The 25,201-nt window shown below is 35.6% G+C and overlaps 1 protein-coding gene across 1 annotated transcript in view; it reads left to right on the top strand.

The window, feature by feature from the left end:
* RASSF9 (Ras association domain family member 9) overlaps nt 1-23,509 on the top strand; it is a 26,313-nt gene extending 2,804 nt beyond the window's left edge. Inside the window, exon 2 of the mRNA XM_007468626.1 lies at nt 22,095-23,509. Within this exon, the coding sequence (XP_007468688.1) occupies nt 22,095-23,355 (1,261 nt within the window). The 3' untranslated portion in view covers nt 23,356-23,509. The remainder of the gene's footprint in view (nt 1-22,094) is intronic.
* The last annotated feature ends 1,692 nt before the right edge of the window (nt 23,510-25,201 follow it).

Here is a 25,201-nt window from a genome sequence, read left to right as displayed (position 1 = left end):
CAGCAGGAAACAATGAGGATTTTTCGAGGGAATATTAGGATTTTGAGATCATAAAATTTTGAGAAAGTTTATTGAACTTTTCTGCATCCTGTTCTGTCTCTTCAGTTTTGTTCACTCAGAATATTTATCACCCAAGATTGAACCTCCTAAGGTAGCTCTGTAAATAGTCTCATAATACACGGATATTTGAGAGTTTTAGAGACAGGATGGAAAACAAATGAAACTTCAAAGTATGAGGCATAAAAAACTTTTAGAAAACACACACTGTAAAGGTTAAGGAGGGCAGGGCCATATCTGTCTAGTCCCCATTGTGTTCTAATTCCCAGGACAGTGCCTGGTATGTGATGGACGTATATAATACAGTTGTTTATATAATATATATATTATATAAATATAATATATATAATATATTATATAATATATATAATACAGTTTATAGTTTTTATAAACTAAAATTATAATTTGTATTCAAATCAAAAACACAGTAATCATTTTATTCTCTAGCATCATCTGAGATCAGCTGGTATTATATAAAAGTGAATACTTTATAAAGGATTGGTTGATATTTGATAAAATCCAAAAACCAGAGAGATGGACAAATAGTTATATGGATTTGGACACCAAGCTAATCCTCCCCTACCAGAAAATATTTTCTAAATGTTAAGAATCATTCGATTTAAAAATCTGGAAAACAGTCTTCAGGAAATCTGAAAATAATACTTGGTCACAAAATGATTTTATTTGGACACCAAACATTTTATGCTTTTCATTTCTTTTTTTTTAATTATTATTATTGGGGTATAGTTGTTTGACAATGTTGTGTTAGTTTCTACTATATGGCGAAGTGGGGTTCCCTGTGCTATACAGCAGGTTCTTATTAGTTATCTATTTTATACATATTAGTGTATATATGTCAATCCCAATCTCCCAATTCATCCCATCCACCCCCACCCTGATAATTTTCGTTTCTAACTTTCATGCAAATAAAAGAAATGGAGCCAATCTAAAATCTTTATGCTCAGAATTATTTTTTTAAAGTTTTCTAATTGTCATAACATTTAATAGGAAGAGTACAATTTTCAGAAGACCTTTTGGTCTCAGGAGATGGATTGTTTACTTTGGTTCCATAATAATAAAATGTTCTGTGACTGAATCCCAAAGATTGATAACTACCTTATTAAGCAACTTTATGTTCACATGAAGAATAAAAACGTTGGAGAGTCTAGATATTTTCTTTTCAATAAGCTATTCAAGTTTCTGAAAATATTTTCTAAAAGTCACTAGGTGGCTTTTGAAAAGCCAAAGAAGAAAACCCAAAGAAGGAAATAATGAAGCATGAATTTACTTGACATTCATATGGTCATTCAACAATTGAATTTAGATTATTAACATATTCAAGTATTCACATAAGTTCCATCTGTAGGTTCTATTTTCAAAACAATGATTGCTTTAAAAGCTAATTCTTCTAAAGAGCAATCAGCAACATTTTTTTTTATAAGTTCAGAAAAGTGGAATGTCACTTTAAAGATCTGGGGGATACTTGGTTGTGAGTTACGATTCCTTGGTGTTTTAATTAATAAAATTTGAGGGCAGAAAATTGGTTGGACTTTTTACCAAACCTTGCTAGGAGCAAAAAATTGCCAGACTAAAGCAGTATTTCATATGTTTGTTGGATATATAAAATCAGAATTGTTCTTTCAGGTGATTCATTGATAATAACAATGAATACGAAAGGATCTAATTTAGTGAATAAGGCCTTATAATTATTGTTAGGTACCATTCAGTCAGCTCTTGGCTTTCTTTTGGCTTTTCCTATACCTATATCACAGGTGATAACAAGCATTGTCCTAATATCAACTTGAAATCAAAAGTCTCCAAAAAATATATTTGTAATAAAATTATTAGAAGTAAATAACACAGCTCTATTGTTGTATAACTGACACATAAAATCTGCATTAAAATTTGCTTTTGAATGAATTAGAACATATCTAACCAAGTTGTTTTAAAACCAGGTGCCTCATATTTGCTCTCTTAAGCACCTCATGCCGTAGTTACTTCATCAGAAGGAAGAATTGAGTTTTGCGGTCATGGTAGAAGTTGCTGGTAAGCTGGATGTTTTCTCTTTGTAATTAGAAGTATTGTAATTTATGAATTCTGCAGAACAGGAAATTATCTTGTACTGTTTTGTCTAACCTCCAATAAATATTTGAAAGGGCCCTGAAATTGGCTTGAGAAATGCTGGATATTTGAGTACATACATCTTTTTAGTTCCCAGGTGTTCCTGAAAGAGATTTCCCCTGATAATACCTGGTAACTTAAGTAGTTATTACTTGACAGAGACAGCGCATTAGGAACAATGATTGGAATGCTCTATCCCTGGCAAAAATATCCTGAGAGCAGTGGCAGCAGTGAAATTGAGCTCTAGGTTAGATCTTGAATTGTCACTCAAAAAAACTATAACCCAACTTAAAATCCACTACATAAGATGTTTTACTATGTACAGTATCAATTCATGAAGCGTGTCAAGGTGAAAATCTTAAGGATTTTTAAAAGTTTTTAAAAGTTTGTAGCTGGTTAACAATTTTATTTACATAGCCTCTTTATTAGCTGGACTGTATAACTTAGAAAGTTTTGATGTTATTTGGTATGTCGTTTGGGAGATCTGATAATGGCTCTAGGTAATTCACAAAAGTATGGCTCTCTTCTTTTGATTTTAGTTCTAAAAATGAAAGAAAGTTGGAGTATGAGTTTACCTCTTCCAGGTGAATGTGTATTCCAGTCCTTAACAAGAGATCTCTTTGTCCCTAGCATATTGGCTTTCTAAAATAAGGCAACATGCCATCTGCACCAAGTACATGTGAAAGGAAAAAGTTCAGCATACTTCTGTGTGCTAATGTTCTTTCATGTATACTTGCTTAGGAGTTTTAAAAGACATCCCTTTGGAAAAACACACATAACACATACAACACTGATTTCTTAAGAATTATTTGGTTTTTAAAAATAGATTGTGATTCAATTATTGTGGAGCCTGTTGTAAGGCTACACCTTCTAGAGAAAGTTTGCATATCTGTTGATAGTAATTTAAAGCGATTAGTAATGTGAATGGTCACCCAACGGTGACCATTACTTATATGAATGGAATAGAGCCTTGGGGAAACATTTTAGCATTGGCAGTGATAAGAAAAATATTTCAAGAATAAAAATGAGCAATGGGTATTAAATATGCTGACAAACAAGGCAAATTATTGTCGAAGGTTTATATCTGCAGGCTAGAATGCCCTCTGTTTTTGTAAGTAAAGTGACAAGATATCTATAAAAAAATTGAGTATACACTCAGTGAGATCAGGGACCTCATCTATCTTGTTTCTTTCTAGATAAACAGTGAGCTCAATAAATATTTGTTGATTGAACAAATGAATTCAACATATACTCTCCAAATACAGCTGGTCCCCATAAAGCACTTGTGTCAGAGTAGTAAATCAGTACATTTGTGGTGAATGGATTCATGGGTAAGTTAAAGAACCATGTATGTATGTGAGTGAGGTTTGGTGGATGATGGTAGTTGGCTACTTATAGACCCCAATCACTGTTGAATGTAGAACATTTCCTCCTTCTTTGGAGGTAAGAGGGAAATACAGTTGGGGAAATACTTATTTTCTCACATGAAAGGAGGATTTATGCTCTTTCTATAAGATAATTACAGTTATAAGACAAAGGGAAAATGCTAGAAACAGGCAGAAAATTATCTTAGTTAAGAACTCCAGATCTTTAGTCACCTAGACTTTTGGTCATATCTCAGATTTGCCATTACTAGTTGTATGCACTGGAGCAAATATTTCATCTTTCTAATATGACGATAACAATAATAACAACAAGCAAAGGTAAATTTAAGTTTGACAATTGAAGGGGTTGCTCTTTAAAATGAGCAATGGGTATTAAATATGCTGACATATTTAATGGGTATTAAATAAGTTGCTCTTTAAAGTTCTGATTAATAATATCACTAAGGTCGTTATGGGGCCTCGGAATGTGACTGTGCAAATGAGGAAGCCCTTATGCTTAAACTTCATTAGCTTCAGGGTAAATCCACCTCTGCTAATACTTCTTATAACGCTTACTATGTGCACTAGTCTAAGTAATTTACATAATACTTAAAATTACACTGTGGGGCTTCCCTGGTGGCGCAGTGGTTGAGAATCTGCCTGCTAATGCAGGGGACATGGGTTCGAGCCCTGGTCTGGGAGGATCCCACATTCCGTGGAGCAACTGGGCCCATGAGCCACGACTACTAAGCCTGCGCGTCTGGAGCCTGTGCTCAGCAACAAGAGAGGCCGCCACAGTGAGAGGCCCGCGCACCGCGATGAAGAGTGGCCCCCGCTTGCCACAACTAGAGAAAGCCCTCGCACAGAAACGAAGACCCAACACAGCCAAAAAAAATAAATGAATAAGTTAATAAACTCCTACCCCCAACATCTTCTTTAAAAAAAAAAAAATTACACTGTGAAGAAGGTACTACTATTTCCCCTATTTCACATGTAAGCCCATTAAGACCCAGAGCAGTGCAACAGCTAATAAGTGGCAGAGACAGAATTCGAATCCATGCTCTTAACCCTTACTCTGTATGGCCTATTTAGTATTTAGTTTGCTCATCTCTAAAATAGAGTTAATCCTAAACCATCAAGAATTTGGATTAAATCTGATTATATTTAAAAATTTAGCACGGTGCTAGGACATAATAAAAGCTCAGTAAATATTCACTCCTTGTTCAGGCCTCTTGGATTAAATATGTTATGAAGTATATCTAAGTTTTTAACACCTAAACATGATATTTGTGGCTTCAAAATCTCAACCTTGACTCACTAGAACTTCTGTTCTCTTTTCCTGATCATCACTCATCTCTTTTCCTCCCTAGATACAAAGAGATACGTTATAAATTACTGAATATAATTAGAAATGAGTCTATAAATGTTGTGCAATACTATCCTTGGATCTTGATGAAATATTTCAATTCTGACAGCTTTTATGTTTAATCCTCACACCGCATCTGAGCAAAATTATGAGACTATTAATGATTTTGCAATGCATAGCATAGTTTAAGAGACAGTTCCTTATGTGTCTTTGTGGACTTTTGATAATAACAAAGGATACATAATTTGAATATTTTAGTGTTATCTTTGTCTAAAAATATGAGAGATTGAATTGGATACTTAAGGTCCCTTTCATCTCTAAGCTCCTGTGGTTTTAAAATTTCCTCTGCAGAGTAGAATTTAATTCTCTTGTCCTGCTTTTTTTCAAGAAAACTTTAAAAAATAGAATTGAAAGAAGGATTTTTTTGGTAATTTTATGTTACCTAAACATGATGCATTGCCACATAACCTCCACCAGGAAAGGTACCAATACGGTAAAAGTCAAATGTGTTTATTTCCAATTATAAAGACATACGATTAGCTTATAAATTATAATATCTAAGAATTATTGAGTGTTTGCTAAGCACAATTTTAAGTTTAGGAATACAAATATAAGAATGTTAGGAGTAGCTATCTTTTAATTTTATTTCTTTAGGACTGGTAAACTCTGTGTTTTGTATTATACCAAACATGCAAAGACACCACCTCATTCTTAAGGGATTAAACTCCTAATTGAGAAAAGAGCACTATAGTTTAGTATCTCATGCATGAACTTTTTAAAAAAATCACTCTTCCATGGGGAACTATCGTTGACAGGGTAAATAAAGTTATATTTATAATACAATTTATAAAATGAAAGTATAATGTCTTAGGAAGGCTGTTCCTCTATAGAGTAGGTGTCACTAAATGTTTTTGATTGACTCTAAGTAGAAGTGTATAAGACAGAAGTGAATGGAGATAAATAAAAATAAATGGAGCATCATCACATTAGATAGTGTTTATGAAACTTCCACAGTTAGGGGACAGGCTTGGACAAGAGAAGGGAACACAACAAGGTGTACAGAAAGATGTAGGAGGGGCTGAAGCACACAAAGCTAGGAATGATTCAGGATAATCAAAAGAAAAGAATTCAGGAAGCAGGCAGTAATATGGTCAGTTTGGTAAGAATCCAGAATCTTGCTTGGTTGTTGAAAACAGTATTTTACAATTGAAAAAAATGTTAAGGATGTGTTTATATAACAGTAATAGACTTAACAGTCAACTGTAATTGACTGCTATTTGTTCTAATAATATTAAACTAGTCAGTGTATCAGCTTATAGAATTAAGTTATTCTACTATTTTGTGGATCATTTAAATGGTAATTCCACTAATGCAGATAGTGGTCCAATTTCAACAAATTTTTATTCTTACTAAAGATGGTATATAATCGGTAGGAATTTTGTGTCTGGGGTTTATTGATGTACTACTGCACAGTGTATGCTTGCTGTTCTCAACCAATGACTAAGACATTTTACAGCCATCTCCAATATCTTTGGTTACTCATTTACTCCTCATTTACTCTGATATTTGTCAATCCTTCTGGAATTCCCTGCAGTTATGGTTAACTGAGAGTACTTTAAGATCTAGCAGCAGCACATAAGTTTGGGGGAGACCACAGTCCTCAATAGTAGAAACTGAAGATACCTATTTTTAGCTCTGCATAAAATCACATTTGTGTGGAACCTATGAGAAGTGCTATTGAAAAACCATGAATGTCTTCATGGAGTAGACATATAATAACTACAGTCTCATATGAAGAAAAGAGTTGTGTGCAATTAGAAAAAGCACTTATGAAGCTATACTGGACCTTTGAGATTTCATATTTTTTAAGAGCACAGGAAGTTAGGCACTTTACAGCAGTGGACCACAAAGTATTAGCTTTAATTACTTGACTGCTTGTTCTTTTACTTTAGTAGTGAAAGTCAAAGAACATTTTCCTAGAATTATTAATAATCGGCATGAAACTTAGACTAAGTTATTGTTTTTAGTGGTTCTACTTTTAATTAGGAGACCTTGCTGTAATCACAGTTTAGAGAATTAAGTAAAATGGCAGCTTGTGCTATATAATGCTTTACATAGTCTGAGCATATTATAGTATTGCTTTCTTATCTACCTTAGCATCTTAAAACAAAACATTCTAAACTATCCCACTGTATCAGGTTGGGCATCTACTTGTATATATTTCCCTTTTTGGGACTCAAGATAATGGTTATTTGATGATTTCTAAAAATTCAGAAATATCAAAAGAACCTCATACTTTGAGGGCATTATTAAAATTAAATGTGAATCAGATATGGACCATACTTTAAGGAACTTGTTGATTAGTAGACACACAGACATATATAAATAATTAAAGTACAAGGCAGGCATTTTAAAGTATCATAATAAAGTCCATGTATTCAACAAAAAATATTTATTTACCTTATAATGTGTGCTACATGTTATTCTAGGTGCTGGGGATACAACAATGAGAAAGGCAGTCAAGGTCTCTATTCTCATTGAGCTTATAGTACAGTGGTGGACAGGCAGAGAGTAAGCAAACAATAAATGAACAAGAAATTTCAGATAGAGATTACAGTTATAAGAGTCACTATAGAGGCGGAATTTATAGGAATTCAAAACTGAGTGTATGGGGACAATAGAAAGTATCAGGATGGAAAAAAAGATTCAGTGATAACTACAATTTGAGGTCTGAGTAAATAGGAGTATAGTTGCATTATCATAGAGAACAGAAAAAAGGGCAAGTGTAACTCGGGGGAGGGAAGAACATCAGGGTTTAGAGTAAAAAAATTCAAGGTGTCACTTGAATGTTTCCAAATATTCCACCTCCAAACACCTGGTGTTTGGACACGCTGCGCTGTGAAAGCAGCCTTTCATCCAATCTACTGCCATCCCTCCTGACATCCATATGGGACTGATTAATATGGAACACACTGCACCTGGAATGGGACTTTAAAGGCAAAACATATTGGTTTCCCAGCCAAGGCCTTCACGCTGACTAATCCTATGTTAAACCCACTCATTCTCCATGAAGCATTTCACAGTCATCCTCTTAGTGAGCCTTCAGTCATTGCCTTTGGTTGAAATTACTTCCAAACAAGGCCGTGACTTCCATGAGATCATACATTCTTCTGTTTAAAGACCACATTATTTTTACTTTCTTGTCCCCTAGAGAATAATACACAGAACTATTATATAGATATTGGAGTTCAAATAACATTTTAGTATTTAAATAAACAAAATCTAGATTTTTGGTGCAGGTAAATCATCTAGGTCAGGAGTTGGGAAACTTTTTGTGTAAAAGGCCTTATAATAAATATTCAGGTTATTCCAGCCATAATGTCACTGTCTCAACCACTCAACTCTGTCAATGTGGTGTGAAAACAGACATAGGCAGTACATAATTAAATGAGCATGACTGTACTTAAACAAAATTTTATTTACAAAAATATATGGTGGGATAGTTGTAACCGCCAGGCCCTAGTTGACTGAAAAATTCCCTTTGTATACCTCCCCCCACCAACCTCCTTCTTCCTCTCATGCTCCAAAAAATAAAAGAACATTTAACATTTATTGTCTTAGGCTCTTAGACTTCAGAGATGAAAGAGTCAGTCCAGGACCTGACTGGCAAACTAACAAAAAATGAAGGTAGAAAATGCTACCACTCAATGTACAATGGGTTCTGTAGAAGCATCAAGAATGGGCGTCCATTTCCATCTGGAGTGGTGGGAATGGGGTTATTCAGAGATGATAAGGGAATTTTCCTAGAGGAAGCAACATTTGAAACAGGGTAAGAGTTAGATGAAGAAAGGGGAAAAAAGGTGTTTCAAGCCAAGGAAATAGGTTATGGAAAAGGCCAGAGTGAAAAATAAAAGCATGGCAGATACAGTGCAATCCAGTCTAGCAATTCATAGAGTGATAGATGTTACAGGGACAGCCAGTTGCCCTCACATTAGATCTGTCAGAGATCAGCAAGATGTTAGGAATAGCTAGCTCAAGGTGTCTATTACAGAGTGCTTGGCTATCAGTTGGAGGAATCAGATCATGGAAGGAATTCTAGGAACAGGCAGGAGAGAAACAGAGAACAGAAGAGAGAGTAAGAGAGAGACAGAGACAGAGAGGGGAGGGGTGATGAGGGAGAGGAAGAAAGGTAAACAAATTGAAAATGCAGGACTTGGAAAACATTTAAAGATTTTAAACAAGGAAGGTACACAGCTAGATTTGCAGTTTAAAAAGGGAAGCCTGACAGTATTATGGAGCACAGATGTGAAGTGGGCAGGAGTTTATCATAATATAATATGTCCTAACTTACTACAGTAACTTATTGTAAAACTGGAAGTTGTCCGAATCGTAGTAGTGGTGATAGATAGGAGGGTGTATATTTGAGACATTTGGGAGAAAGAGTAAAACAGACATGGGGACTGGTTGTTAAAGGGGAATGAGATAGACAAAGGAATCTAGGAAGACTCCCAGTTTTCAAACTTGAGAGAAAGGGTGGGGAGATAGTGATTACATTTAGTAAGATGGGAAATCAAGAGGTGGAATAGTTTGAGATATGAGAGGAGAGGATGGTGAATTAGTTTTTTTTTTTTTTGCGGTACGTGGGCCTCTCACTGTTGTGGCCTCTCCCGTTGCGGAGCACAGGCTCCGGACGCGCAGGCCCAGCAGCCATGGCTCACGGGCCCAGCCGCTCCGCGGCATGTGGGATCCTCCCGGACTGGGGCACGAACCCGTGTCCCCTGCATCGGCAGGCGGACTCTCAACCACTGCGCCACCAGGGAAGGCCCGTGAATTAGTTTTGATGGGCCAAATTTGAGGTGGCTGTGAGTAACATAATGATCAAATAAACATGTCAAAACAAAGTTTGGAATATTGGTCTGGAGCTCAAGGGAAAAAATAAGTAAATTTGGGAACTATCATCATTCAGTTGGTTGATAAAGTTGTGGGTGATATTACAGTCACCCATAAGGAGTATATAATGAGACAAGAAATGAGTCATAGAAACCTGCGGGATGCCTATTGTATCAGTTATCACTTACTGGCAATAAGACATCATAAAAATTAGTGGCTCAAAACAACAATGTATTATTTGCTATGATTTTCTGAGTAAACTGGGGTGGTTCTTCTGAGTTTCACTTTGGCTATCTCACGAGCAGTGGGTTAGTCAAGGCTTAGGTTCCGATGGGACAACTGAGATGGCTGGGTCTCTCTCTCTCTTGATGTGATCTTTCATCTCAAGCTTTTTCATCAAACAGTAGTCTCAGGACAGCATTACAGGAGGAAGAAGGCAGAAGCTGCAAGGTTTCTTGAAGCCTGGACTCTAGAACTCTCACACATGGTTTTTACCATATTCTGTTGGCCATACTTAGTCCCAAGGTCTAGTCGGGCAAAAAGAAATAGACTCCATCTCTCAATGGAAGGCGCTACAAAGAATTTGTGGCCACCCCTGCAGGACACCTACATTTACTGAATATGCAGAGGAAGCAAGGCCCATGTTGGAACTGAGAAGAAGCCAGAAAGGGAAAGGAAGAGCCATGGAGAGTGAAATCAAGAAGTCAAGGAATGGACTGCTGCAAGGATGGGAGGAAAAGGTCACAGTGCATCATATTACAAAGAGGTCGAGGCAGATCAGTTCCAAAAATGGCACTTGGGTTTGGAGGTTAGATCTCTGATCAACCTAGGAAGAAATATTTCTGTTGTGGGTGTGTGGGGGGGGTGGTGGAAGTCACTTTATGGTGGTTGTTCCTGGAAAGAGGTAAACTAGAGAAAGTGACTGTGGGTTATTATTTGAGTCTGTGAAGGGAAGATAGTTGAGGTGTGTATGTGGTCAAATGATGGTTGTTATAATGTGACCTGGTAGTAGGAAGGCCCAGAAGTAAAGGCAGAAGATAAAATGAGTTTAAGAAGGGATAAATTATGAAGCAAAGTCCTAGAGGAGGTGAAAGCAGTGAAATTCAGAGCATATTAAAGAGTTAGAAACTTTGGGAAAGTAAATGGATGTAAGATACTTTTGATGTAGATGACCAGTATTTTTTCTCTTATCAGTGATGATTTCCTTAACAAAATGGCATGATAGGCCCTAGTATATTCTTGTTTCTAAAAGTTAATAATTTTTTGTTGTTCTTTAGGTAATTGACTTGTCACTAATGTGAAGAGCTGATTATTTTCGATGAAGCTTCCAATTGGAAGTCACAGTTTATTACTGTTTATTATAGTGTATGTTCAGAACATGGAAATCAGGGATAAAGGAGGTCATCTTGTATTTTCAGCTATCCTACTGGATAATTCAAATTCTTACATATTTCTAGTGCCATTCAAATCTGCCAACATATTTCAGAATACATTTAGAGAGGGAAGAGTAGGTGGCTGCAGGCAGATACAAGCTGAAAGTCACCATCATTAGGAAATAGCTTCCACTAAGAAGGCAAAACCAATTACGAGCTTAGCTGCCAAAAGAAAAACTCTTAGTAGTTGATATAACTACAGCTATCGTTAAACTAAATATTCAGGCTAGGTAACTTTCCTTTAATAAATATGCTTTGTTATTATGAAATATTTCTTTACAAAGTATAAATCAATAAGGAAACTTTAGGTATTTGCCAGGCACAGGTAACACTTGGAAGTTAGCCCTAGAATTTCCAATGAGATTAGATATTTTCTCAGCATTTCATCTAGTAAATACTACGTGTTAAATATTTACATTTTGAGTATAATCAATTTCTGGAATCTGAACTATGAGCTTAGTTTACTTAACCCCCCCCATAGTCCCCAATACACATTCTTTACATATTCCCTTCCCTTTTCTCTGTTTATGGGGATTATGTACAGTATTATAGCTACCCTGCAGGTATGGAATGTCTAGGATTTTTCTTGTCCTACGTGATTGGCTTATATTATTACTCCCTAGAAAATTAAACTAGTGTTAGTAGAGCATAAAACTAGTGATTTTTTTTCTATGCGTATATATGTATAAAATTTTAATTTTCAAGGTAGTTTTAATTTTTGACTGCCCCAATTTTTCATAGAGTGATTAATTTTCTGAAGGACTCCAATTTTAAAACTTTTAATAAAATGTTAATAGTCTGTGTTTCGTGAAAATTATTTGATAGCATTATTTTCATGCTTCATCTATCAAAACAGTGATCCAGATTTTCATAGCGACCTAAGGAAAAACTTGTATTATTTGTGGCTGACACGCCCTGTGATTATCTTCCTGAGACTGCAGTACTGTGATCTCAAAAAAATGTTACTTCAGAGGGCATGTGCCATACTCTGTGTAAAATAACCAGAGTTGAGTTAGCTTGTGGGCCAGAGAGTTTCCTCACCATTTGCCTGCTTCATTAATTTTAATTTTACTTAAACTTTATTTTGTGTGTGTCTGTGTGTGTGTACTTTACAAAAGGAATCAAAATTGTCACTTAATATCATTTTTTTTTTTTTAAATTTTATGCACAGTCTAGAGGAATAAAAAGTTTTCCTTGACGCTCTTAAGGTCCCTGACTGGCTGTGAAAATTAAACGGACCAAAACAGACTAACAGGAGAAAAGAATTCAAGTTGACTTAACGTAAGTTTCGCATGACACAGGAGCCTTCCTAAGGAAATGAAGACCTAAAAAAATGGTTAAACCTGTGTTGTTTTATGCTAGGTTTAGTGAAGAGTGGACATTCATGGAGAAGTGTGGTAGGTAGGTCAAAGAATATGAAGTAAGCGTAGTAAACTGGGAGACATTTAGCAGGGCCTGTTTGTTTGGATTCTTCTCATCCCTTTGTCTTCAGAGATAAGGACACTCCTTTCCTTCAGGTATAGGAAGGGTATCTCTCAAGTAAGGGTGTTAGGACCTGTTTCAGGGGAGAGGCTTGGGTGGAAAGTCCAAGTGAACTCCCTGTTTCTCCCATTTTCTAAAACACCTTCAGCTTACCATATTCAGTATACCAAGGTGCCATATTTTGGGGTATCATGTCTTGAATCCCATCGATAGTATAATTGGTTTACATCAAATGCCTTCAGGGTGCCTAAGGTGATCAATTTTTAAGTACAGAAAATAGCCAAAACAGGGGACTTCCCTGGTGGAGCAGTGGTTAAGAATCCACCTGCCAGTGCAGGGGACATGGGTTCAAGCCCTGGTCCGGGAAGATCCCACATGCCACGGAGCAATTAAGCCCGTGCGCCACAACTACTGAGCCCACGTGCCACAACTACTGAAGCCTGTGCGCCTAGAGCCTGTGCTCCACAACAGGAGAAGCCACCACAATGAGAAGCCCGCGCACCGCAACCAAGAGTAGCCCACACTCGCCACAACCAGAGAAAAGCCCGTGCACAGCAACGAAGACCCAACGCAGCCAAAAATAAATAAATAAAAATTTTTTTAAAAAAATAAAATAAATAAATAAATAAATAAATAAATCATTTATAATAAAAAGTTTTTTAGCAGTACGCGGGCCTCTCACTGTTGTGGCCTCTCCCGTTGCGGAGCACAGGCTCCAGACGTGCAGGCTCAGCGGCCATGGCTCGCGGGCCCAGGGGCTCCGCGGCATGTGGGATCTTCCCGGACCGGGGCACGAACCCGTGTCCCCTGCATCGGCAGGCGGACTCTCAACCACTGCGCCACCAGGGAAGCCCTACTGACATGTTGTTAATATGAGTGCCACATATAGTGGGTTATACACTGAAGAGTTATATAGACTGGATCTCATTCCCTGTGATAAGTTATTTGGGTAAGATGTCTTGAGAACAGACTGCCTAAGAACGGTTTTTATAATTTCACAGACATCTATGTTTTCCATGAAAAATCTGACTATTATGAGGCATTAAAACCTGTTCCCCACTGGATCAGAATCTCTATGCAGGATGTATTTTTTTCTCTATATTGTAATTTTTTATTACATTTATCAGAATACAGGATACATAAATGAATAACATATATTGTATTAATTCTGGTTGTGTTCCTTGCTATGGCTTTGAATTGCATGATGATATCAGGTAAAATAAATGTATGTCTTTTGAGGAATATAAACATGTTTTGAGGTTTAATCAAAATTTCAAAGGGAGTTAATTGTATTCCGTGTTAAGAAAATATTAAAGAGACAATTCTCACTTCCCTATGGAATGAGAAGTTTGACTGAAAAATATTAATTTAATTTCAACTGTATGGGAAAAACATACTAAGACAATATCTTAGTTTGGCCGAAAGTCTGATAAAATATAGAATAATAGAAACTCTTGTTTTGTATTCAGCTATCAGAAAGCACAAATAACCAGACTTTTTAAATATAGTGTTGCATGCTAGTTCATTTAATAATGGTGACTTCAAGACAGCATTATATTCCAGAGTGTCTTCTGAATAACCAAAGCAAGAAAATGTTATATTCAATGTAGTTTTATTGCTAAGGTATTTTAAAGGCTGTTTCTGACTTATCCAGGCATATCTTACATGCCTGCACTACCCCCAGCCTTAACTAGGTGATAGAGTTTTTTTTTTTCTCATTTCCCAAGGTTATCTCTGGGATTTTTCCTTTGGTCCTCTAAAGACTGCAGGTATTATCTTGACCTACTCGTCCCCTAAACTCAAGGTGTCTCAGAATCTTCATTCCTAATTCTGGTCTTTGTCCCTTCTGTCCAGGGCAGAATAGACTGCAAAGAAGCAGTAAGGGAGAAATATAATGAAACCCTTTCTGCTGACTTCCAACCCTCATCATGCCCTGGCACTGCACTGGTCGCCTTGGCCATTTCTATCATGTCATTGCATTCACACATCTTTTCACCCCACTGTCCATTCCCCATATCTGGTGGCCAGACACTCAAATACTATTCTTTTTTTTTTTTGCGGTACGCGGGCCTCTCACTGTTGTGGCCTCTCCTGTTGCGGAGCACAGGCTCCGGACGCGCAGGCTCAGCGGCCATGGCTCACGGGCCCAGCTGCTCCGCGGCATGTGGGATCTTCCCGGACCGGGGCACGAACCTGTGTCCCCTGCATCGGCAGGCGGACTCTCAACCACTGCGCTAGCAGGGAAGCCCTCAAATGCTATTCTTAATGAAGAAGGAAGATTTACTATTTCTTAATGAAGTCTGTGAATGCAGCTTTTTTCCTGAACTGAAATTAACCCTATTTTGAATATTTGTGTTTCTATAGCATCTTAATGCAAATATTAGTATTCCTTAGGACCAGCTCTGGGATTAACAGAGGGAAGTCCAGTTAGGCAGATTAATAATAATAAGCATAAAGATTGGCTATGGGGTGAAAGGAGAAAAAGTGCCATTTGCATTCCATTAAGTAGAATACCAACTTGCATTGTTTATTTTAGTCTACTTGAGATTGGAAATGTCTCCCTTATTTGTTATTTTTATTTTCATGTATTTTACTCAGATTCTCCAGAAGATGTAAGAAGAAAAAGCTATAGATAAAGCTGTGATGAAAGTATATTTTGTTGTAAATATGGATCAGGATTCCTCAACAGCACAACTGTTGACATTTTGTCTAGATCATTCTTTGCTCTGCCCATGCTTGTAGCACCCCCAGACGCTAGTGTGAAAAGAAATGTCCCCACACATTGCCAAATGTCTCTTGGGGGGCAAAATCACCCCTAGTAGAGAACAACTGGTTTATAAGTAGAATATTCAGTTTAAATAATAAGTAATGTAATAAAAAGGAAACAGAGAACTGTCTTTGGGCATTGGGCCAACATTCAGATATGCTCCCAATATTCCCCCAAAGCTTCACAGGTCTTTATCCTTTAATCTGTTGGAGACTTGTGCATCACTATTTGCAGACACAGGTGCCACCAATAGCTTGGAACTGAAAAAGTTGTAACTCTTGATTTCCAAGCATGGAATATGATTCTGCAGAGAGCCAAGCAATAAGAGTATTTCAGAATCACTCCTATATATGGCAGCTAGATTGTGTTAGTATCATACTTTCCAGGCTGGCTTAGGAAACAAAGAATTATAACATAGGTTCTATGGAAAGATGCACTCAGAAATCCAAATATTTTCTATAAATACCTATAGATTGCTAGTTTTCATATACTGTGTTTTAGAAGCATATCATAATGTAATTATTCTTAATAATTTATTATTTTGATGATTCTTAGTTTTTTGAAAGTAGGGGTCAATATGAAATATTTGTCCTGATAAGTTTTTTTTTTTTTTTTTTTTTGCGTGGTATGTGGGCCTCTCACTGTTGTGGCCTCTCCCATTGTGGAGCAAAGGCTCGGGACACGCAGGCCCAGCAGCCATGGCCCACGGGCCCAGCCGCTCCGCGGCACGTGGGATCCTCCCAGACCGGGGCACGAACCCGTGTCCCCTGCATTGGCAGGCGGACGCTCAACCACTGCGCCACCAGGGAAGCCCCTGTCCTGATAAGTTTTATACATCAAATTTCAATTAAACTTTAATGTCTGAGATACTAGGAAGAAATGTTGTTCTTTGAGTTATTCTCCTGGGCCCCAACTTCAATGCCTTTTATTTTTTCTGGACAACTGAATAAAAATAACCAAATATTAATCCATTTACCTTTATTTTTCTCTGCCTTCACACAGTCTTTTTTCTGTAAATACTTATTTTGTGGGATCTTCATTTGACATCAAAATATCCTGTTTAATACTTTATCTTAAGACTTTCAGATTTAAATAGTTGATTTATTCCCTAGTGCTTTGTGCACCATACTCAGTGAAAGTTTGTTGAAGAAATATTTAATTGTATGAATGTTGCATTTGTAATTCCTAGCCAACTCATCTTAATTCTGTGTGTTTTCGTGGTATTAAAACTAATTATCACTGGAGAAATATTTTTAAGTTCCTGATTGATAATAGAGTAAATGCCAAAATTCTCACAAAAATTCTCATATATTTCACTATTTCAGAATAAATATGTAAAAGTGCCTGTAAGTAAAGCTGACACACGTTGTTGAAGAGCTTCATTTGGCATATAAATTTTCTTAATTTCTTATATGGGGGCATATCTGAATGTTGGCCCAATGCCCAAATATAAATTTTTGCCTCTAAAAAGGCAAAAACTGAATAATGAAATAGTCATAGAAGAATAATCAGATACATATATAAATATGTGTATATATTTTCAGTGTAATATGCTTCATTAACACACTCAGTCAAAATCAGAGAGCTATAAATCAGAGAAAGATTAAAAGCATTCTCATCTCATCTGTGATCCAAAGATTATATTAATGATCTTTTTAAACATCTCTTATTAGCTAAACAGTTGTGTTATATTGGAAGTGTATGTGCAAAAATATTGACTAGTCAAAGCAGATGAAAAAATATTGTGGGATAGGTTGGAAAATATTTATAAAATAATATTGTTAACTACTGTAGCAAGCTCAGTAAAGTTACTGAATAACAATACTAAAAACACTATACCCTTCTCTGCATTAAGTAATAATAACAGTAATTTTACCATTAGAGTTAATGACCTATATTTAGCCAGTACATTTTTCACAATTTTCAAAGCACTCTTTTCCTTTCACTTATCTGATATTTGAAGGAATCTTGTGAGAAATGTGAGTCAGATATATATATATATATATATATATATATATATATATATATATACACACTGCAGTATTACAGTGAAGGGTACAGGGGAGTAGAAAAAAAATAATTTATCAGAATTCAAAATGAATTAGTGATAGTTAAGATGAAATCATATTTTAAAATATCAAGGATTGTTCCCACCATATCTATTTTGCAAATCTTCACAAATAAATCGTGTTAATGTTTCAGAGGGAAAAAAAAGAATTTAAAGCATTAGATAAAAATGGGTACTGTAGCATTATGAATGTTTTTTATTATCTTCTATATATGTAAATAATTTTCAAACATATTTTGTGATTATAAACTATTTTAAAATAAATTAAACAGAGCATGCTAAGCAACAAAACAATTCTTCCATGAGAATCTTAGGATATATTAATATTATCAAATTTAATAAAGTGTTTAAATACATACACAATTTTTAAAAGTATGTGCATGAGAAATGTCATAATGTATACTACATAATCATAGATGTAGTATAATATATATTTAGAATATGTAGTAAAACCTGTTGAACAGTGTTTCAAATTACTTTTAATTCAGTTTCCAATGACTAAAGCGTAGTTAAAGATGATTGGGTACAACAGTTATGCGTTGGTGGGAGTCACGGTTTAGATATCAAGAGCATTTTCTCTTTTCTTATGAACCATTCTTGAAATAAACAAACTAGTTCAAATCAAGACAAAACACAGCCATAATCTTATTCAATTGTTAATACTATTTCATTGTAAAATTTCTTAAGCTTTATTGGTTTTTGTGTGTTTTGATCATAAGCAAAATTTGAGGTACCCTACATAACATTATGCAAGGCATTTTAAAACATTTTATGTCTCCTTTGTTTCTGCCTCCCTGAAGTGGATGTTAAAGAAAATATCCTTGCTATATGAAACCATGACATGATTAAATTCTGGCTTATCAACTTTCATATCTACTTTATAATTGTATACATGAACATTTAGCAAATTAACCTAAAAATTTAAACTGGTGTGAATTAAATGTCAGTGTGGTAGTTACTTAATTTTGATTAACGTAGTATTTTTAGGTAAATGCTTTTACCCTATAATGTAACATAGAAGTTATAAATTTTGAATCCTCTAATCCAAGCAGTTCCCAATTTGTAGCCAGTTGCACTGTAAATAACCTATACTTGTGAACAGCTATCATATTCCTATATAGCCTCCTATCTCGATGTCCACCTGCTGTTACTTTGTCCAGTAGTGTCTAGAGAGAACCACTCCTGCAACCTCCATCCATGTTAACCTTACAACTGCTGAGAATCTCTTTGTCTCTACTCCTTTAATATTACAGAATCAGATACATGGGACGCTCTCAATACTTGCCTATATACTGGGTGTTCAAAGAAAAGAATGATAGAGTTGAAGGAACCAAATTTATACTTTACCTAAAAGCATTCAAAACGGGGATTTCATTGATTATATAAGGTGGAATTTTAATTTTATAGGAAAAACGCACTGAGTTTCAAGTAATTAAAAAAATCACATTTGAAATGTAATCAGTTCACAAATTGGGAAATATTTGTGAGTGGGTAGTCATAATGGCTATTGTAATTTATTTTCAGGGATTAGTTGTAGGTTAACATCTAGAGCCAGAGTTGGAAGGAATATTTCTACTTTCTAGCGTTGTGACTTTAGGCAAGTTACTTACCCTGTCTTTGTCTCAGTTGCCTTATCTGTAAAATGGGGGTGATATTAGTAACTACCATGTACATAAGTAAAATCAAGAATGCTGCAAGCCAAGAAATTTCTAAAATAAAAGTAACTTTGCTGGATTGGAAATAGTAATTATCAACAAACATATTCCAATATACAGAAAAAAAATTTTAATTTGCACCATTAAGTAACATTGAGTGAGCAAAGGTAAAATATGAAAAGAAAAAAAAATATTAATCAGATCAACAGTGAAGTTATTTATAAATGGAACTAAAACACTGGGATAAAATTAGAAAATAGAAGTAAATTATTGGAATGTGTGATTATATGAATTAAAGCTTTATGATTTTTCAGTCTTTATGTGGTTATAGTATGTTCTCTGGGAAGTTTAAGATCCAGTAAAAATCTTTATCCCTTCCTTCCAATAAACATACACAGAAGCAAAGCAGAGCAAAACAAAACAAACACTAAGTCATGCAATGGATGTGTTTATTTTTATTTTGTTGCATTAGAATTGGAGGTTATATGTCTCAACTGCTAAATTTGAATCATTAGGTAAGAAGTTTGTTACATTATATTACATAACAAACCAAATTATCTAGTGTAAGTTTGTATTTTTAACCTTTGTTATATATGTGTTTGGGGATGTCATTACTTATACTAGATAGTAAATTTCCAAAGGTTGGGAAGGGAGCATTTTATTTAGTCCCAGCTCTAGAATTAAATTCCTTACTTATATCAGATGACTAGGTTTACATGGATCTGGGACCAAATGAAAACAATTATTTTGAAAAAATAGTGATTCTATAAGATTCCTAAATTGGTTTATTTTTAATATTTATTTTGCATCTTTTATATATTTCTAATTTTTTAATGAAATAATACCAGGGGTCATCAGTCTAACATTTGGGAACTGCTGATTGTAATAAGAAACTTAGCACTAGAACTGACACGTAAGTGTTTCCTTCCCAACCCAAGCAGTGTTTCCCACAATAAGCCAGGGATACTGTCTAATAAATCATACAAGTCTTTCTATGATCCACATTTCCATGACAGTGTCAAACACAGAGGAGGTGCTCGGCAAATATTTGTCAAATGAATGAATGAATAGAAACTCAGTTGGAACCATACTGTAAAATAAACACAGTTTTCAAAATCCTAAGCCTGCTACAAAGTAGAATTAAACATGATGAAGCTTATACTAGGTATGAAAGATTTATTGCCTACATTCAATAAAGAATGGTCATTACTTTTAAACATGCTCAGTCAAGTGGCAGAAGTTTTTGAAAATTATCTGGTTTGAATGATGGTTGTAAAAATTCCTCAAAATATTTAGAAAATAACTGACTCAAGAAAATACAAGGACGTTTAGAGCACACTTTTTAAAAAAAAGGGGTTTGGAACCAGTTGGACTGTGAGGCTATTAATAAAGGCACTAATTTTCTCATATGTCATATGGAAATAATAATATCTTTCTTGATTGTGCATAATGACTGTCAGTGTTACATAATCCACATGAGCTGAAAACTAGTAGATCTCTAGTGGAAGCTGTAACATATAAGAACTTGCTCCTTCCAAAACAAGAGAATCCCAATTAGAGCGGGGATCCTGGAAGTATTGGGGAATTGTCATGTATGTCCTTATTATTATTCTAGTATACATAAGGACTTCCTGATCTCTGTTTCCCAGAATTCACAGCCGCAGTGTAGAGCTGAAGCCTTTATAACTCATGTGTCATCCTTAGCTACAGACCCAGAACTGATGTTTCCCAAGCCAGAAAGTGGAACAGGACGTAGGAATTACTCTAAGGAGATAGCAGTAGGGCTTTTATATACATGAGAGTTTTGTCAGCTAAGGGAGGCATCCAGGCCAGTCAAAATCCTTTATTACTGCATCGAAGCAGGAACAAGATTAATAAGAAAAAGGCACAGAAGGAAACACATTTCCACATACTTTTCTCCATGGCCGACCATTGGGAAAAGTCCTTCCTTGACCAGTTGGGTGCTCTAATGAGGTGCTATGGTTCCATTGCTATCAAGAGCGAATTTATGTTATAAAGTTCCTCTTTTAGAAGTAGTTAATGATTTTTTTCCAATTTAATCCACACATCTAAACCATCAAACTTGTAAACTTGTTTTTATAGTGTATCTGTTAGAAGTATACTCTGGAGCCAGCTTTCTTCCTTGGGTTGAATCTTCACTTGTGTCACTGCTAACTGTGTGAATTTATGTTCCTATTCAAATGTCACCTTCTTAGAGAAGTCTCTCCTAAGCTCTTTAAATAAAGTAGACCTCTCCTTAAGTAATTCTCTATCCCTTCATTCAGTTTAACTTTCTTCCTAGCATTTGCCACTATCTGATATTATATTAATTACACATATATGTCTGTGTCCTTGTCTCCCTTGCTTATTGCTATATGTTTAGCATCTTCTGATATGTCTGGCACATGGCTGGCATAAAATAAATACTTGTAGAATTAAATAATCACTAATTTCAGTAATGGACTATTTTCAACTCTATGACTTTAATAACATCCTACTTATGTTTCCATGGTTATTCCCCAGTCCTAAGGCTCCAGCAAAACAGTCTTATTCTACTTCTCATTAATCTCCACTTTGATTATTGTCTTAACTCTGCCAGTTCTAACGGTAGTTATATTGTGGCTGACTTCTAAAGATAAAATAGCCTCCATTGTCTTTGATGACAATTTGCTCTTTCCAGAGCCCACTAGGAATTAAAAAGGAAATTAAGATATCTTTCATGGTCTTAACTTTTTTTTTCTTGCCATAAAACTTCTGATTCTTATGTAGTCTCAACCTCAAAATACATCTCTCATTAATGGTAAAATCTAGAAAGGGTATTAAAGTTAAATCATCTTTCTGAGTTTACACAGGTGATGACAGTAATATAATGTACTTTGTTTTTCTTTCAGATCTCCAACTAAAGACATGGATTCAGAAGAGAAAGAAATTGTGGTTTGGGTTTGCCAAGAAGAGAAGATTGTCTGTGGGCTAACCAAACGCACCACCTCTGCTGACATCATCCAGGCTTTGCTTGAGGAACACGAGACTACATTTGGAGAGAAACGATTTCTTCTGGGGAAGCCCAGTGATTACTGCATCATAGAAAAGTGGAGAGGCTCTGAACGGGTTCTTCCCCCACTAACAAGAATCCTGAAGCTTTGGAAAGCATGGGGAGATGAGCAGCCTAATATGCAATTTGTTTTGGTTAAAGCAGATGCTTTTCTTCCAGTTCCCTTGTGGCGGACAGCTGAAGCCAAATTAATGCAAAACACAGAAAAACTGTGGGAGCTCAGCCCAGCAAATTACATGAAGACGTTACCACCAGATAAGCAAAAGAGAATAGTCAGAAAAACTTTCCGGAAACTGGCTAAAATTAAGCAGGACACAGTTTCCCAAGAGCGAGATAGTATGGAGACATTAGTTCATCTGATTATTTCCCAGGATCATACTATTCATCAACAAGTCAAGAGAATGAAAGAGCTGGATCTGGAAATTGAAAAGTGTGAAGCTAAGTTCCACCTCAACCGGGTAGAAAATAATGGAGAAAATTATGTCCAGGATGCATATTTGATGCCCAGTTTCAGTGAAGTTGAGCAAAAACTAAGCTTGGAGTATGATGAAAACCAGATTCTGGAGGACCTGAGAGAAAGTGATGGAATTGTACAGCTGGAGGAACGACTAACATATTATAGAAAGCTCATTGATAAGCTCTCTGCCGAAATAGAAAAAGAGGTAAAAAGTATTTGCACAGAGATAAATGAAGATGCGGAAGGGGCAGCTGCAAGTGAACTTGAAGGCTCTAATTTAGAAAGTGTTAAGTGTGATTTGGAGAAAAGCATGAAAGCTGGTTTGAAAATCCACTCTTACTTGAGTGGCATCCAGAAAGAGATTAAATACAGTGACTCATTGCTTCAGATGAAAGCTAAAGAATATGAGCTCCTGGCCAAGGAGTTCAATTCCCTTCATATTAGCAACAAAGATGAATGCCAGCTAAAGGAAAACAGAGGAAAGGAATCTGAGGTCCCTACCAGCAGTGGGGAGGTTCCTCCTTTTACTCAAAGAGTATTTAACATGTCTTCAAATGACACAGACTCGGACACTGGTATCAGCTCTAACCATAGTCAGGACTCAGAAACAACTGTAGGAGATATGGTGCTGTTGCCAACATAATTTGAATGGCTTCTTTCTGACCTAGCATAATGTTGTTCACGTTTGTTTAATTTAGTAGGAAACTTTAAATATTCCATTCTGCAAAAAAATGTAAATCATGTTAAAGTGTTTGGTAGTTAATAAAAACTAGAGAATTTTGTAAGTTTGTTTTTGATTTAAGAGTTCCAATGTGACCTAATTATTGCAAGTTCAAACAATGAACTCTTTATTAAGAATGCAGCACAAATAGCTTGCAGGTATATAACAGAGAAATAATTTGATGGGAATTATCATCTCATAGCTTCTGTGAGAAATGATTTATTCAAACTGCAAACTAATTCTTGATATTAGTCAATATATTGAAACTATACACATGAACAAGTAAAATTAAAATGTACTGTTATATATTTTTCAACAATGTATCATTGGAATTTTATAATCTGTAAAGTGCATGACAGCTACTATATTGTAACTGTATTAATTCAAATCCTGATTCTTTTCATTGATATTTAGAATGTGTATCATCTCTGTTACTTCCTGAACCCCTCTACCTGTTAGGCCTAGATGACAGGAAGTAGGAAGGGTTGCTATTGGGACATGTACAAATACCAGCAGTGGATCAGAGAGGAGTATAGATGAGCAAGGCCAAGTGCTGCAGACAACAGCAACTTTTCTAAAGAAGCCTAAAATTATTAAGGGATATGTATGTGCTTTCTCTCTCTGATATGCAAAACTTTGGTCAGACCAATGGTCTGTGCAGTTTCATTCCTTGAATGAGATGTGGCGTGGGTTACAGAGAAAATCACAGGGTCCTAGTCCTGTTAGATTATACCTTATCTACAAAAGTTGAAGGGATGCAACTTGGGGTCCTTCGTGTGGGTAAAATAGAGTTCTATGTGCCGTAAGTATTAATATTAGCATTTTGTCTCTGAACATATAGATAGGACCTAATATGGACAAAAATCTTTTATTCTGCTACACACTGTAATTCAGATTATCTTTGTAGTACTTCATCTAAGGTGCAAACTGAAAAAAAAAAAAAGTGCTATTAGCTCTACTCTCTATCCCACCCTCAAGCGTGATAGTAACTATTCAACAAATTGAATAGATTATTTAGATCCTATCTTGACTGACAGTCATTACAGTGCCAGAAGAGGCTTGGTTTTGCTTCATTTTTAGTTAGGAAGTTCCTTTCTCCTTCTCTCTCTTCTCTCCTGCTTCTTTCCCTTCTTTATTTCTTGCTATTGAACATATATCATATTGAAAACGGTTTTATTGTACTGTTCAATGAATACAGCTGCAGTTTATTTTTTCTTTAGCTAACACCTTTCCCATATGTCAGTGCACATTAAGTAGAAATATTATTTTACTTAGTTTTAATATGTGGATATTGGTTAAGATTCCCAGTATTTCTCATTTCTTCCCTTTTATCCTTATGTTTACTGTAGTGTATGTTTTAACTCAGTTTCCTAATCTATTTTAAAATTTCTCCATCCCCCAGATTTCACCTATCTTTGGGAAGATATTTAGAACTTTCTTAATATTTCACTTTTGGAGAACATCTAATGTTATTATTTTTCATGCCAAGATATTGCTGAAGGCCTCATTTGAAGTTGGATGGTAAGAAAAGTAGGAATTTCCATTCTAGGGAAACTAAGGTGATAAACAGTAAGTAATAACACTAACATGGGTTTAATTTAAAAGAAATAAGAAGGGAATTGAATAGTCATCTGAGAAAGGGAAGTTTATTTGCCTAATATCCCATTAAATCATTCAGCACTACAGTGAGCTATTGAGATATTTATTGTTCACTACTGGGGATTAAACTCAGAAGATCATCATCAAAGATAAACCAATTGTAATGTTT

Source organism: Lipotes vexillifer, unplaced genomic scaffold (assembly GCF_000442215.2).
Source record: "Lipotes vexillifer unplaced genomic scaffold, Lipotes_vexillifer_v1.1 scaffold1404, whole genome shotgun sequence".
In the NCBI taxonomy this organism is placed as follows: domain Eukaryota; kingdom Metazoa; phylum Chordata; class Mammalia; order Artiodactyla; family Lipotidae; genus Lipotes; species Lipotes vexillifer.
The sequence above is the reverse complement of the archived record's forward strand: the minus strand, read 5'-3'. Positions and strand labels throughout refer to the sequence as shown.